Consider the following 17,238-nt stretch of genomic DNA (forward strand, 5'->3'; position numbering starts at 1 on the left):
CTCTTCCTGTCACTCGAACACCTGGAGGCTGCCGCAGTGTTATTCTCTGGCCTGATTTCAGCACTGTCATTGTCCCAGGCACCAGGGAGGACCCAGGAGAGGAGAGACGGGGAACGGCCAGTCGGCGGAGCAGTCAGAACACACACAGCACCCACCGATTTAGTTCACGCTACGCAGGCATGGTCTGCGGCACCCCAAGGCCATTTCAACAGTAACGTCACAGATCACTGATCACAGACCATGACCAGCACAACCATGATAAAAAAGCTGGAAATATTGCGAGAACTACCAAAATGTGAGATACATGAAGTGGACAAATGCTATGGGAAAAATGGTGCCGACAGATCCGCTTAGTGCAGAGTGGCCACAAACCTTTGATTTGTAAAAAACGCAGCGTCTGCGAAGCGCGAAAACCAAGGTGCGCTTGCGTCACGTGTACCTTTAAAGGCGGCGAGGTACACTCGTCATGTCATGACAGCCTTGGAGCGGAGCCGTCACTATGTGTTCCTGTCCTTTTCATTTAACAGAACGAAGCAGTTCTCCCCGTCCGGCTGCCGAGGGCTCCAATGCCTCCAGGGCACAAGCCCCCGCGGACGCCCCTGCTCGGACCCCCGGGCCACCTACCTCCTCGCCGTTTCTGTCCGTGTTCCTGACGGGCCAGAAGAGGTGGGCGCAGGTGCTCACGGCCCGGCCCTGGTCGGGCTTCTTGAGCAGCTTGGACGCGGCCAGGGCGCACTGTGTCCGCAGGGGCTCGTGGTTCTCCTCGCTGAAGCACTTCATCCTCTCGAACGTGCCGATGATCAGGGTGATGGCCGCCAGCTGCGCCTTGGAATCGCTGATCTCGTCTTCGTACAGAGAAAACGCCTGGTGGACACGGAGCAGAAGGGGCCTCTGGGTGTCAAGCACCAACTTGGGAGCTTCCCGAAGTCCCCACCAGAGCCCACCCCGCAGGGCGCCCCGCGGGGCACAACATGCGCCCTCCTGAAGGCGCCGGACACCGCTGACAGTGACAATGCTGACAAGCTGCCACGAGGACACCTGTCTTACCTGTCGTTTAACCAGGGTCCCCGAACGGAACCATTCCGTGACAGTTTTACCGTAATCCACCCGAAAATCTTAAATCCCATGACCGCCCAGGCAGTGATGGATTTTCCTGCTCGGAAGCAGGCAACGTGACAGTGGGAGGGGTACTTAGGAAGCCAGTGAAAGTTAAGCCCATGTGCACTGCCACCGTGGCGCAGACAGGGGACCGAACACAGCAAAGCGGATTACACAACCCTGAAGGGAACGGGTCATCACCTGGGACATAAATTCATACGCTACTGTTTCATGATTCTCAAAACCGATTTCTCCAGCGGCGAGAGCCCCCTGAAGGAAAAGCCTCAGGGGTAACTCTGCCAGCTCCGCTTTGATCAAAGCGCTGATTGTCTGGTGAGCAAAGGAAAAAATCTTCTGGCATTTCTTCTCCCATTTGTCATCCTAAAACCAAAAAAAAAACTATTTAATTACCTTAAGTTCAAGATGAACTTGCTCACACATACTTATTTCCTCTGAAACGTCTACAGAACAGAGAGCGATCGAGTTGAGCTCCCAGGTTCCTGTTGTCATCCTTCTTCTCTGGCTCATTTACGAAGCACACAGGTAAACCAAACAGGATGTTTTCTCGAAACATCCATTTGAGGTCACTGCCTCTGCAATCTTTAAGTATTAGGAATTTGTTTTTTTTCTCATCAGGAAAGCAACACAAAAATATTTAAAAAATAATTATTATTATTATTATATTGGTTATATGATGAAATGCTAGTATTTTAAATATATTGTTAAATACATTGTTTAAAAAATTTAAAAAAACCAAAAAACAAAAAGCAACACGTTCCCAAATTGGACAAAATGAAAATACACACAAACATTTTTTTCAGTTAAAATCATCCCCAAATCTATCTACGCCCGGCAATAATCAGTGACTACATTCAGGTGCTCGCGTCTTCCTGTCTTTCTGCTCTGCAAAGGTAACGGGGCTGCGGTATCTGCGGTATCTGCGGTGTCTGCGGTGTCTGCGCACGGTCTGCTCTGTTTTAAGGGCGCTGCTGAGCAGCTACACTGGGCTCATGCTGATGCACTGTGTATCCAACTTCTTTTCTACTTACTTTGTCGTAACCGTTTTCCTCATGATGCTAACGTTATTCGAAGTCATTTTAATCACTAGAAAATATTCCGCAAACTGGACGGAGCATAAGTTACTTGACTCTTCCCTTTTGGAAAAGATCTGTAACACCATAATGAATGGTCTATATACACAAAGCTTTACTGAATCCCTAATTACTTCCTTAGCATAAATTCTCAGCAGTGCAATTACTGGACCTTCTACGGCTCTAGTTATATCCTGCCAGAGTTTTCAAGAAAGACTGGAAATTCACGTCCCCGCCATCACTAGGCTGAGGATGCATTCTCACCACGCCACTGCCACTGCCGCTCCATAGCTGTCCTTGCTCTCTGCCAGTCCGACTTCTCCAAAGGTCCGCTGCTGTGCTTACTAGTGAGGTTTAAATGTTGTACCCATGTCTGACCGCCCCGATTTCTTACGAAAGCCATCAGTTCTCTTCCTTTTTAAGAGAGAACAGTCAGACTGGCCTTGAGGACTCAGAGCAACGACCCGGGCACACAGTCCGTGGTGCAGGCCACGGCACCGAACATTAAGTGCTGGTTGCATTTCCAGTGCTGCATTCACAAACGTCTACCTTACGACGTCGGAAAGGGGCTGAACGAAAGGCTGGCCCAAGCTGCTCTGCCCAGATGGTAGGTCCCCTGAATAAACTCTGTGTCTGCCTTAGCTGAAAATCAGGTTTACTGAGGTTCATTCCTCAGCGTGCCCCTGACCGCCCGACTCTCCGGCAGTCAGACTGAGGGGTTTTCTACAAAGCCCAAAGCACCACTCAAGACCGAAGCCATTCGGTTGGGAAAAGGAATAAGCTCATAAAACTGTATTCGACTGAAAAAGTGACTCGACTCCACCACAGGCTTTCGGAGAGAGGCGATGTGCCCTGCCGGGCCGTCGCCGGACAGAGGGAGGGGACCTGCTCCTCGCCCGGTACGTACCACAGCCTCCACACGGGGGGCTGCACGAACCCCGCAGGCTGGACCGTGAGGACCTCGAGAACCACAATCGTCCTTTAAGAACTAAGGCGTTCTCAGTCAGTCGTGTAATCACCTTGCCAATGTCTCACAACGGACCTCCAAACGCGGGAAAAACTCCCGACATAAATTCAAACTGTTCGCACCTTTCATTTCCCAGTGTTCTCATGTGACCCCTCAGCTAGTACGTAACCCGCCCACGTGGCCCTGAGGACACTTAACGCAGGGCGAGCGATGATCACGTGACTGAAACTGAGCTTTGTTACCCCACTGCTTTTGCATACGTTTGGAATTTTATATAACGATAAACTAAAACACACAGAGAGAGAAAAAGAGAAAAAAGAAGTGACATACTCAAAAGCAAACCCACCACTTTCGCGTTCTCCTTGTAGCGAAACGCCAGCTGGTACGCCGCGAACACCAGGGGCGGCAGCGTGAAGCGGATCCGCTGGTTCCCGCCAGCTCCAAAATGTTTCCGTGCCGTGTTTAGAATCTGACGGGAAAAAAAGAGAAACCAGGACAATTCATCTTTTCTGCACTGTGATTAATGACTAGTGAACTTAAAGGGAGACTCTGATCACACTGTCGCTAGAAGCTTCAGGACACACACAACCTGCGAGGCTGTAAGGCGGTCGCTCTGCCTTCTTACCTCGCGAAGTCGCTACAGTCACCCTAGAGACAGAGGCCTGAGGTTCAGAGAGGCTGTATCACCTGCCCATGGTTACGCAGCCAGTCAGGGACGGAGACATTTTCTCAGACACAGGTACGAAGCACACCGTGTTGCCAAAGAACTCTACAGACAGACTGATACTTAAAAGGATATTCTAACACTCACTACTAGTGTGATCACAGGCAAATTATTTCCCTGCTAGCAGGTTTCATCTGAAAAAGGGGATGTGTACTTTCCCCCAGGCTTGCTGGGAAGATCAAATAACACATGCGACGTGCTACTTGACACGAGGGACGAGCTCAGAAATGCTGCCTGGCTATTATGCCACGAAGACAGCTATGTGCAAAAACAAGTTTCAAAAAAACCAGCTATGTGCATGTTGCTGGTATAACGTACCTCTGAATTCAGAAAAGAGGTTAAGACCATTTAAGTAACAGAAAAAGCTACACACTTTTAAAAAGCCATTGTGAAACCCACGATGTGTCGTTTCAGAAAAACGAGACCTCGTGAACTACTTTTGACGTATGTGTGACACAACGTGCCACAGTCTGGTTCTGAGACCTTCTCTGATACGGCAGAGGAGAGGCTGTTCTCCCCTGTGGAAAGTCAGCATGAATGAGTGGTGCCTTAAAGGTCCCTGTACACAGGTGACCACTGGCCGCAGGTGGAAGGCACACTTGCTAACCACTGCATCCATTACACGACAAAAAACAAAAACACACGTTAAGCATGTGTGTGACACAGACACATAAGGGAATCGGTTAAAAATAGGAACAATCAGCCAGTCGCTATGCACAGATGACACGCAGTGCAGAGTGAGAAGCAGAAGCCAGCGCCCAGAAAGTGTCACTAAGACAGGTCAAAGTCTCCCACAGCGCCACCAGGGACCAGCTGCTTTTCACACTGCTTATGAAGCAGCACAAGAGTGTCAACTGTGACAGGAAGGGACCTGCAGAAGGAAGTCAGGAGCCCCCTCAAACCCAGGTGTCCATCACAGCGCCTGACACTTAGCCTCATGGGCCCAACAACAGCCGGACCACTTCGCCCCAGCAAGAACGAGGCAGCCATCGGCGCCTCCTCTCATTAAATTCCCCGCTAGCCGTCTCCAACGCTCAGGCGACAGGTTCTGTTCGCGCCAGAGGTTCCGGGGACCATGGTAAAGGAAGGGAGGGCCGCATCTGACGGCACCAGGAAACGGGGTTAAGAAAAAGGCAACCTGAATTTTCAAGTCTTTTCACACATCTTCAATGTGGCAACCACATAGGATCTACATGTGCAAGCCTCGGACACACAAACTCAACTGAATATAAGGATGGTTGCTGATTCTGTAAAAGCAACACAGTTTAGGACGTGGTTCCATGGTGTAGCAGTTAGCATGTCTGCTTTACACACAGAAGGTCCTGGGTTCACACCCCAGTGGAGCCACGGTCCACGGTCTACGGTCTACGGCCATGCCACCCTGAACAAGCCCGATGTCTGATCTCGGAAGCTAAGCAGGGTCAGGCCTGGTTAGTACTTAAATGAGAGACCACCTGGAAGACCAGGTGCTGTAGGTGTAAATAATAAATAGTAAAAAAATAAATAAATAAAAGCAACAGTTCTAAAAATGAGCATGGAAATGATTGCTGGCCACCCAACTAAAGGATGACAGGCCTTCTGCGGTCTCGAAGAAGTCTTCCAAAGAAACCAGAGCGACCAGCTTGTTCCTCCTAAGCTCCAGAAGTTCACACTTACGGATCTGTAGATACAGTAAAAGCCACGGATGCCACCGAATCTCTCATTCGTTGCGATTCTTTCAAACCCTTCTAAGACCACAAGCCACGTGAGGCTACTGGAGACCCAGCAAACGGGGTCTGCTAAGAGCGAACTCGTACCAAGTACTGCTGGTCAGGGTCTTCCGACCGCAGAAGATGAATGGCTCGGCCCACAAGGCCCTGCTCGTCGGCGAAGTCCTCGGGATCAGGGTCCTCTACGGGTTGGTCTGGCTGGTCCTGAATCAGCGTGGACACCAAATTCATTATAGAATCCACCTGTGACACGGGGGACAGAAACCCGCTGGAGTGAAATCATCGGTATATGAAGCCACTATCAGAAGTGTTTCTTGTTAGGCGAAGTTACAAAACAGTATCAATGTCAACAATATAACTCCTTTTTTATGAGAAAGTATATGCGGATTGACACACAGACAAAAATCTGCAAAGAGATGCAGCAAACAGAGGTTATTCTCTTTCTGGTGGGTTACAGTTGTTCTATGACCTGTCCCTTACACACCTCCGATTCTGTAACTGACATAACAAACAAGCGACTCGCCAGGCTAGCCCGCTGCTGTGCTCTCACCTGGTCTTGAGAGACGATTTCCGTGTTATAATCCAGAACGTTACTAAGCACGTAACAACTCATGCTCTTTCTAGACTCATAGTCAAAGTACTCAAAGAGCGGGTGGAAATGTTTCAGTTTCAAGACGGTTAGAATATTGTTGTACGTGTCAACAGGTATCTTCAAAAGTCTGGTGAGCTCCTTCGAAACTGCGCTGCTGGTAGCAATACTACGGAAAGAAAAAAGCAGCACTGTAATGACTCACATCAACTTTCTATATACTTGTTTTGTAAAGATTTGGAAATTTTCATTTATACGGTAAAGGAAATGGGTCAAGTGAGTTACATCACCCCAAAACACTCCAATGGCCTCCTCCCAAGATGCCTATCTTAAACACATTTATTCATCTGTCAATGCCCTAGTGATCCAAAATGGTATCATAGACTCCGACTCAAGAACAGGTTGCAAAGCCCGCGTTAAAGTGACTGTCTGGAATTAGATGTGTCTAGGGGAAGTATTTAAGGATAGCTAGATTCCTAGGGTGGCCAAGAAGTACAGTATATTCACGATGAAAGTGAGTGGGAAGAAAAACCCATGCAAAACTATCAAGTCAACACGACAGGAAAAACCACGAACGACTCCCTCCGCACTGGATGTTGGTGACAAGGAACAGCAGGCTAAATTAAGGCGGGGCGTCTTCCTAGGAGCATTCTGTGGATGCCGAGGGCTGTCCTGCATTTATGACAACTTGAAAGGTCGGGATTTCCAATTCTTGACTTTGCCTAATTTTACTTTAAATCTAACTTAATGGGGGAAGCTACAGACACATCGTTGTTATAATTCAAGATCTGGAATGTCTTTTAGTTCACCAAAAAAATGGACGACCAAAAGAAAAAAGGGGATGAAAAGAGATAAAGGAGAAGAAAGCTTCCTGACACCGCTCCATGGCTGGAAGAGCCGTGAAAGGAGAGAGACGGTTTGAAGGGCCTGGCTTGAGCCCTGTTCAGAAGCAGGGAGGCGGGGACAGCGAGGGGGAGAGAAGGGGAGCGGGACTGCCCACAGTGGCCACTAGAGGGTGCCACAAGCCTAGCGAAGCACAGCTCAGGGCGCGCTGAGTAGGCATCAGAGCATTTTCATAGTTTCCTTGATGGTATCAAAATCAAACAAAAAAGTATTTTAAACCAATTTCATTTTCGCACCTTAAATACACACATGCCCCTAATTTTTCTTGACTTACTCATCGGTAGTAAACCACTTCTTATGGAAATACCGCTTGATGTAAACGGTTTTCCTACCTGTTTAAAAACACATTCACGTATACAAAGGGGTCAGAACTGGGGACACTGGCCCCTGAAGACTGCTTATGGTCTGGTCCACAAGTGCCACTACTTGATCAATGTGCACAGCGAGTAACTGGCTGTCACTCTGTCCTGATTAGCACCAAAGTCCCTGAAGACTGCTAATGGTCCACAAGTGCCACTACTTGATCGATGTGCACAGCAAGTAACTGGCTGTCACTCTGTCCTGATTAGCACCAAGCATGTGAACCCAACAAAGGCTTAAAATAAGATAAACGCTAACACTTCAGAAAGGAATTGACAAAGAAAAACGAATCTGGGACAAAAAAGTGCCTTATGAGGGTTTGTACAAAAAATGCGACTTTGACTTACTGTTCAAGGTTGAGCTTATTAAATATCTCCACTGTCGTTTCTAGAACTTTGTCGACATAGTCCACACGGTCCGGGTAGCACTTCATGGCGAGGTTGATGAGAGACACCTGTAAGGACACGACGTCCTCCGAAGGCATGTCTTGTCTGGACTGCAAAGTTGAGAAACCCGCGGAAAACCGCGGAGTTTATTTTAAACAGTTACAAAAGGATCTACCAGCTGAAAAGTTTCAAAGTTTGGAGAACTTAGGAGAAAAGCCATATGTACCTGTATTACCGTAGCCACCTGCTGTGAAAATATATCAAAAAGCTTAATATCTGCTGGGATTCCAGGTCCATCTTCACGGTGAGCGAATAAAGCTAATCTGAAAAACAAAATAATCCTTAAAGATACAGAGCAGCGGGATCACAGATGACATTTACTCTTCGTGCCTCTCTGTATTTTCCACAAGTGTGTTGCTCCTAGAACATTAAACGAGGTTTTTAAAAAGGACACGGAATGTAGCTGAGGATTCCCGCAATTCCTTTTGAACTAGTTTTGCCAATGGTGCCTTATTCCACCGCATTCTCACTCTATACCACACGTAAATACAGTGTCAACAGGCTGAACCTGCCGAATTCTCTGAAGCCGAGTTAAGCAGATATGGACAGAAATGCATTTTAAGTGACAAGTGTATTCGACAGCCCTGATTATAAAAATAATCTTTAAGAGCTAAAAAGTACACAGACTACTTTGAGACTGCAGCTTCACTACCGTAGAGTTTAAGACACAACTGATTCCAAAAGTAGTAAAGTTGACTTGTTTTTCTTTAAAATAACATCTTAAACTGTTCTAAACAACATCGCTTTCATTAAATGCCTAGATTAAAACTAACCATTATTTCCACGCCTCCTGCACGATCCAATGCTAAACTCCTTCACGCCTAAGCTAGGCAAGCAGCTGGCAGATACTCACATTTACAGGACTAAAGTGTAATCACACTAAAATGATTAGTATTATAGAGATGTAACAGAAACGGGTAATTCGTGAAAATGTTTTTTTCTTAAATCCGTTATTCTGAAGTCAGGATGTTTGCCCTCCAGTGCTGGAAGCTCTTACCTATCAATTAAAGCGATGATTATGTTTTTCACATTTACATTTTGGTGTAACTCGGCACAGGCCCGAAGAAAAGGATTCAGAGTTTGAAGGTGGAATTCATCAGGAAAAACCTGAAAATCAAATAATAATTGATTGATACAAGGAAAAGCATTTCACATTACATCCTGGACTTACTTATGGTACTTAAAGTTCATATTTGTGGAAACAGTCATTTTAATCTCATGCAACTAAATTAAAATACGGTACTTTTAAGCCTCTCTCAACATAAGTCCAGAAAGAAATATTCCACTAACCAATGTCCACTAACAATTATACTAAAACTAATGAGACCTAGAGAACTTGGAGGTCATGCTTTCCTACATTTGGGGGAGAAAAACACATCAATACAAAGATCAAGCTATTAGTGGGAAAAAGGAATTCTTTATTCAGGAAAGCTTATTTTCTACTCTATCAAGATTTTTCTCAAAACAATGAAAATTAAAATGAGTCATTTAAAAAAAAATAAATGTTCTGTAAAAAATAAATGTATCATCAACCTGAATGATACACTCCATGAGATATTCTTGAGCCAAAGCATCCCTACAATTCACGACTTGCTCCAGTATGCCCGTCAAAACAATCTGAGGAAAAGAAGTAAGAGTTAAAAGATTATTTTCAAAATTTCAAGTCGTTTTTCTAATAGTCCATTTGAACTATTATTTTAAAAATCGTTATTTTGGAGTTTTCTCACCCATACTTCATTTCTAGATTAAATTCTAAATTTTTACAGAAGCCTTTTTAAATAAAAAACTCTGGCTTTCTATTTAGTAAAAATCATTTAGGATGAGGTCCATTTCATTAACTTCTTATCTTTTATGGTTTGCGCTTTTTGTGTCCTAAGAAATCTCTGTCTAATCCAAGGTTGTAAAAGTTTCCTCTGTTTTCTTCTCAAAGTTTTATAGTTTTAGATTTTACATTTAGATTTTATATCCTCTTTTTTTTTTTTTTAGTTTTTCTACAGTATGATGATGGGTCACAGTTGAGGGGTTTTGTCTGCATACAGATGTCCAACTGTTCCAGAACCATTTGTCGAAGAGGTTGCTTTTGCACCTGTATCGAAAATAACTGATTATATATACGTGGGTGTATTCCAGATTGTCTATTACAGAGGTCAGCAAACTGGCTCAGGCCCCAGTTTGTAAACCGCTTCCACGTTGTCCGAATGCACTGGCACCACATCTGCAGAGTTTGGTAGCTGCAGACCACATGGCTTGCAAAACCAAGAAATATTTACTATCTGGTCCTTTACGAAAAAGTCTGTCGACCCTGCTTTATTCTCCTCCAAGATTTATTTATGTGTTTATCCTTTTCACCAATACCACATTATCTTATGTAGCTTCAGAGGAAATTTATTGCAACATACAGTAAATCTCAATTTAAGGAAAATTGGTAATATTCAATCTTCTAATCCACAAACGCAGACTCAAAACATCTTTCAGTTTAAGTTTTCTTTGATTGTCAATGGTTTCCAACGTAATAGCATTTAACAAAAATACTTCTATTTTAAAAATCAGATTTCAATTTACAGCTTATGACATAAGAAAAGGCAACAAGTAAAAGCAGCGAACCTGTTTGTAACGCTCCACATTGACGCCTTCCAGCTGACTGAGGCGCACCAGATTGGTTCCCACCAAAATCCTCAGCTCCTGTCTCTCCCGTTCCCTTTTCTCCCTGTCTCGGCTGTGTCCCTGATGCTGCATTCGCACCCAGAGCTTATTCATTTCCGCGAAGTTGAGTAGTACGAAATCCATGGAGTCGCTCACGTCGCCAGTTGTTTCTTCGCTGCAATGAAACAGTTAGGAATCTTTATACACAGTATTCACGTGACAGGACCGACTCACTACGAGCCCTCTCCTGTGGGCATTTCCTTCTTGTCTCTTTAATACACCAACGCTTTAGAAAAGACACTTTCAACTTCGCTGGCTTAGTGTTCAGTTTCAAGGGGAACAAACTCGAGAGGAAAAAAACACCAGGAAGAAGACACTACACGAGTCTAAAGGGAAAAATACTCTCCCGCACTCCCTTCCCTGGGCCAACCAGACGCGTATAACAACAACTCCATTAATTCAAGAAGCCTAAAAAATTTGACATGACATACTGGTAACTACAACATTTTATTGTTAAATAGTTCATGTTTTCAATTAAAATGTAAAAGCTTGGTGAGGGAGGGGAGAGACCACGCATTTCCTGCTTATTTTACATCTCCTAAGATGGGGAACTTAAACAGTTTTCAAAACCTTTTACCGATTGCCTAATTAAATGCTCAAAACTGAGAGTCAAATCAGAATAGAGCAAAAAACCTCACAGTATTCTCTGCGCTGCTTAATGTTTATCTTTCCTATACCAGTTAAATATTTTTGTCATACGCATGGTAAAATTTTATTATGTTTTTCTTTTAAAAAGGAATTGATGCAGATATACTAAAAACTACTGAACTGTACATGTTAGAAATAAATAAGTAAACTTAAAAAAAAAAATTAAGGTCTTCATGTAATAAGGAAGCTGTCACATGAATACAGTTCACCCAGTTGGCCGAAGACCCACTTGGCTGACCATCTGCCACTTTTGTGGGATAAAAGCACAATAAACTTGGATGCTGGAAGGCTAGTCACAGAGAAGACAGGGCTCTTTCTGAATGGCTTTCGTTTTTTTGTTTTGGAATTAATATCTAATATGTGTACACAGGTCATCAAAATCGCTTAAATTCTAAGGTAACTAGCAGTCCGTAAATTATAAAATCCGATGGACATTCAAGAAACAACATGAAAACTGGACAGCTCATGGAAAAAGTTAAGCACACTTCATTATCTCATTGTGAACAAAGTTTCAAAAAGTAACTCATTTAAAAGTCCCATTTTCAAAGAATGGTTAATGGAATGGAAAAAGGTTCTCAATGAGGTTACACGAAAACAGCAGGTTCTAATAATCCAGAGGCATCGTTTTCGTGAGGGTACATGTGCGCACACCACGTACCCCGAGTTCCACATCACGGGGGAAATCGAGAAGCAAAACGCTACCAGTGGCTGCCGTGGGTAGGAGACACTGATTCGCAGATGTTTATTTTCTTCGATATACTTTTCCATGCTTATTGTGTATCGTACGACAAAAGCATATTGCGGCTAAGCCAAGAGAGAGCAGCACTTACTCTGTGGGCTCGCCTTCGTCGGGCAGAATGTTTCTGGTGCACTGAAGAAGGTAGTTCCGCAGAAAGAGGCCTCGCAGGGGGTGCTGAACACCCCGGCACATCTCCACCAAGTCCTTCAAAATATCTTTCCTGGACTGAGGGAATGACTTGACGTACACAACTCCAACCGTGATCAACAGGTAGCTAGAAGAATTATGAAGAAACGCTCGTTAGAAATAAACTAGTCAAGTCAAGAATGTGATCACGTGCAAGCACTCTGAATGCAAGCGTATTATAGAAACGAGACAGGAACGGAGTTCTCTCCTGCACAATTAAGAAAGTACCAATTGATTTAAAATACAAGCACTCAAGACACCCCCGGTTGATGTGAACGTATACAAGTATCTGTTATATCCACATATGTATAAAATCATCACCTCTACGCCATTATTGGGAAGAGAACTGTCATGTTAACTTTTACAGTAGTCAACACATTACACACAATATGTTCATCTGCTTCTATTTCCAAAATTCCTCAATAATCTAGATAAAAAGTAAAATTAATAAAACTTTTAAAAAATCAATTCTCTCCCAAAACAGTTATCTCCGTTTATTAAGAAAGGACCTAAAATTTGGTTTTCAGAAGCTGCTGGCTTTAAAGGACATGGCACGGCACGAGGCACGGGCCGTGGGGACTCACAGCCTGGGGATGATGTTCCCCGCGTACTGCACCAGCTCATAGAGATCCGCCACCTTTCTTCCCTTGGCAAACTCGTCCGTCAGGTAGACCTCCAGGTAGTGCAGCTCGTCAGAAATAGCCATATCTTTTCAGTGTGATTAAGGACTCAAACGAAGCCGGCCCGAGTGACACTCGGGGCCGGTCAGTCATTGACCTACTGGGCAGAGGTCCCGAACGCTAGTCCTTCGAGAGAGCGCATTTAGGTGGAGCCAGATTTCAGCTGGCCGTTTCGTACTTCACGGGCTTTAAAGGACGTTGGTGACGCAAAGCAGTAAACAAGGAACGCGCGTCGTTGGTCAACTGAAGGGTTTGGGAACGGCAGGTCACTGAATGCCCTTCCGCTTTGGGGTCCCACACCGACAGAATCGAAACATAAAGAACCAACTGCCCGACAGCCTTGAAGGCCTTCGTGAAGGGTCTGAAAACCAAGGTATGACAACCCACTTCGAGAAGTTTAAGCACAGAAAAAACGGGTTTCTCACACTCAGGTTGTCTTTTTCTCGCTTAGCACATTTGCATGGGAAAGGAATACTATTCGGTTAAGACAATGAAGAATAACATAAATCTGAAAAACTTAATAATGAACAAACAAAATATGGCCTTATCGCAAAGTATAATCGCAAAGTTCATTCTTCAACGTTCAAAAGATACACAGCTCATAGTAGCTCTTTGGTGATAACATGGAAGTCCGGAGCTCCCCAAGCATGTTGGAGGCATGTTTCAGAGCGTCCATAAGCTTGTTTTTGTCCTACAGAAATACCAACAGAATTGATGAGAACGCTTATTTTAAATAAACACTTAACTTGATCATATAAACTCTTCCATCAAAAACCGGTTACAGTGTTTTAAAAGGATACGGCACTTCAATTATTTTAATCACATGAAAATCAAGTTTAGTTTCACCCTGTCTTCTCTCTACTGAACAGAAAGAGGGGCCTGCCTCACGGCCAGGGCCGCAGAGCTCAGCGAGTCTCACGCGTCTTAGGACCGCGAGCCTCCTGGAGCAGCTCTGATCGTTACAGCCCCCAGCGGCTGCGAGACTAGCACCACCGATCCGTATTCTACCTGCCATCAGGAAAGCTGCCATACTGCCTTGTTTCAAAGCAAGATACTATCCCGACAACGGCTGTCATAGGTTAAAAGTCTTCAGAAATGTCTGGAATGGCGATTCCTTTAGATGCAGGAAATACTCTTCATTCACAGAGAAAGCAGCAGCTCCATGCCCACCTGTTCCCTCCATCCTAAGACTTTTCCTTTTTTGCAAATTTGTTCGCAAGGAAAGCAATACAGTAAACACAGGTGGTTAGAAGAGCATATCACTAAGCTTTAGACCGAAGGACACTTTACAGAGGTAGGAGACGCTCATCGTCATCATTACAGCCTGTAACTTGAATTACCAGCCTATTTGGTTCCATTTCTTAAATTTTAATCCTAAGAATCTACAGTTTCTACACAGATTATCTCCTACCCTAGCTTTTAAAATATGAAAATATATAAATGGGTGTAAGTATCATTTTTAGGCTAGTTTCTATAAAAAACATCTATTTGGGATGGAAGAAAAGGCTTCAAGACAGAAAAAAAGCTAAATAATTCAAATTAAAAGCACTTAAATCCATTCGCTCAATGAATATTTATTAAGCACCCACATATGTTAAGTACCCCTCAGGCTGGAGATGGAGAACCAACTGGGCTGGTAATTCAGGTCGGATGTCGGTACGGAAATAGTACTGCTAAGCAGAAGGCAGGGCCCCTTGTCTTGGCACTTAAGTTCTGATGTGGCAAACAGACAACCCCAAACCACAAGTATAAACCCAGGCACACGGACCCCCGGCTGGAAGTGCTCCACGCAGCGTTGAGGGCAGTGGCGCGCAGACGGGCGCTGGTGGACACCGAGATGCCACGCGCCTTTGGAAAACACTGCGGGCACGACCTCGGGACATGCGCTGTGCCTCCCTCATGCCACCTTACCAGGCATCTCTTCATCTGGAACGACTGGACCTTCACGGCCTGTATGGCTTCATCCAAGAGCTTCTCCTGCTCATCCTGAGGCGACTGCTGTGTCGTAGGCTGGAAAATACAAGCACTTCCACTGAGTAGCACTCTCTTCGAGCAACTCTGACCCGGCCGCGGCCTCGGCCTCAGCCTCTCCCGCGGCTCATCCAGTTCTCCAGCTCACACCCATCGATCAATTTTTGACAACTGCTGGACAGGCAGCTAAGCCCGTCACTTTCGCCGGCCTGCGAGCGCTGACAGGGGGCGCTGGCGAGCACAGAGCATCTACTCTCAGAAGCGGAGCGAGCGTTCTGCTAACGCCTGGCCTCGAAGAATCGCGAGGTGGTGGTTTGTGGCTACCTGTTCTGCCGGTACATGCTGGATCCACCCGGAACGCAGCCATAGACCAATGTGTCCTGTGATAGGTACAGTCTAGCCAAGTCTCTAAAGATCTCTTTTTCTCTAGACTGCTTTTCATCTGCATTTTAGTCTATTCTTAGACCAAGGAACTAGCTCAGGACAACGGTGGCCCCTGTAGGTAATACGTAACAAGGGACCAAACAGCTTAGAAATAAATGTCTGGAATTATCACTCCTGGCTTGCGGTAGACCACAGGGCACTCTCAAGTACCCAGCCCATTCATTTCAAATTCAGAGATCCGCATCAGATACACTTCCCTTTGCCATCATCAAAAATCTGCTTGCAAAGTGAATGGGATCTCCCTGTGAGGCTGAAGGAACCACTCTGTCCTTTATGTTGTATAAACACTGGGTTTATACCGCCAGTACAGCGGCATCGCATGATAATCATGGCCATTTTTACATCCTTGGGACCCAACGCACTGTGTGACACATAATGGATACTTCATAAATGTTCAATGAACGAATGAATGAACATTTAGGTTACGTATTTAATAAAAAGTGACTCAAGAATCAAGAGATGAATGGGTAAACAAATTGTGGTATATACAAATAATGGAATATTATACAATCATAAAAAGGAAAAAAGTATTGACACGTTACGTGAATGAACCTAGAAAACATACCCTAAGTGAAAGAAGCCAGACACGCAAGGCCACACATTGTGCGATGCCACTTCTACAAGGCGTCCGGCACGGGCAAGTCATCCAAGGAAACAGAGCAGAGTGGTGGTCACCAAGAGGGTGCGTGGTGGGTAGCTACTTAGTGAGCATGACAGGGTCTGCTGTCGGGGTGACAAAAACGTTCTGGAACTAGACAGAGGTGGTGGCTGCACAACACTGTCAACGTACCAAATGCCAGTGAATTGTTTACTTTAAAACGGTCAATTTTACGTTATGTAAATTACACTTTCATAAAAAGATGACTAAAGACAGAATGCCTCCTACACGATGAGCTGGAAAGGTGGAAAGCGAGGACTTACATATAAACATGGAAGTGAAATCTAGTCTGTTCCATTATAGAAGATCATCAAAACCACGCTGAATTTTGAGATTAACAAAAACCCATAAAACCACTTCTGAACTAGAGTAGTTTATAAAAACTGAAAACTTTCTTGGCCTAATTTTGGAAAGAGAAAAAAAGTTAACTGAACTATAACCAACATCAAGCATCTTTATTTTTTCCCACAGCAAACTGCAGTAAAATGAGTTTCCTTTCGACCATACTTCTTCAGAAGCATACTAAGTTTCAAAGAAAAAGTTATGTCTTTTAAACTAAACTTAGAGACATTAATACAGCATAACTACCAGTGTCAAACGCCGGTTTCAGAGGCCAGGCCATTCAGTGGCATTAAGTACATTCACACTGTTTACAGTTGTCACCACCATCCCTCACCAGAACTGTTTCATCTTTCCAAAAGGAAACCGTGTCCTTTAAACAATGACGCACCCCCGCCCCCACCGCAGCGCCTACCCCAGGAAGCCACCATTTTACTTTCTGTCGGTATGAGTCTGACTTCTCTAAGTAACCCATATGAGAGGAATCACGATATTTCTCCTTTTGAGTCTGGTTTATTTCATTTAAAATAACTTCTTGGTTCATCCATGTCACATGTGTCTGAATTTCCTTCCTTTTTAAGGCTGAATAGTGTTCCACCATATGTATATACCATATTTTGGTTATTCGTTCATTTCTTCCACCTTTTGGCTGTTCTATATAATGATTATGTTTATACAGCTAATAAAACTGTGGTTATAAAGAGATTACAAACAATTTCAAAACCATTTCTATAAAACTGACTAGATTCAGTGATCTACATATAAACAAAGAAAATTTTAGCAAAATATTTCTATTTTTGCATCGACTGGCTTTAAAATTAGAAGAAACAAATACAAACTGTAGAAAATTACACTTACTATGAAGTAGACAACAAATAAAAAGATAGAGCTATAATAAATGTTTTTTTACACGTTACTCTGTTCTAAGGGACTGTGTTGATGGCCTTCCTGGGGACTGGTGTACAGAGCAGGAGTGACAACAC

At 44.4% G+C, this 17,238-nt stretch overlaps 1 protein-coding gene across 1 annotated transcript in view; it reads right to left on the reverse strand.

Annotated features, from left to right (window-relative positions):
* The window catches only part of VPS35 (VPS35, retromer complex component), a 19,180-nt gene extending 3,999 nt beyond the window's left edge, over nt 1-15,181 (reverse strand). Inside the window, exons 1-15 of the mRNA XM_006908828.2 lie at nt 15,154-15,181; nt 14,755-14,957; nt 13,438-13,534; nt 12,748-12,871; nt 12,069-12,251; nt 10,492-10,705; nt 9,421-9,504; nt 8,885-8,994; nt 8,054-8,150; nt 7,789-7,937; nt 6,140-6,347; nt 5,677-5,832; nt 3,503-3,625; nt 1,300-1,479; nt 625-864 (exon numbers count right to left, since the gene is read on the reverse strand). Of these exons, the coding sequence (XP_006908890.1) occupies nt 625-864; nt 1,300-1,479; nt 3,503-3,625; nt 5,677-5,832; nt 6,140-6,347; nt 7,789-7,937; nt 8,054-8,150; nt 8,885-8,994; nt 9,421-9,504; nt 10,492-10,705; nt 12,069-12,251; nt 12,748-12,871; nt 13,438-13,534; nt 14,755-14,957; nt 15,154-15,181 (2,196 nt within the window). The remainder of the gene's footprint in view (nt 1-624; nt 865-1,299; nt 1,480-3,502; nt 3,626-5,676; nt 5,833-6,139; nt 6,348-7,788; nt 7,938-8,053; nt 8,151-8,884; nt 8,995-9,420; nt 9,505-10,491; nt 10,706-12,068; nt 12,252-12,747; nt 12,872-13,437; nt 13,535-14,754; nt 14,958-15,153) is intronic.
* Between the last annotated feature and the right edge of the window lie 2,057 nt (nt 15,182-17,238).

Source organism: Pteropus alecto, unplaced genomic scaffold, assembly GCF_000325575.1.
Source record: "Pteropus alecto unplaced genomic scaffold, ASM32557v1 scaffold123, whole genome shotgun sequence".
NCBI lineage: Eukaryota > Metazoa > Chordata > Mammalia > Chiroptera > Pteropodidae > Pteropus > Pteropus alecto.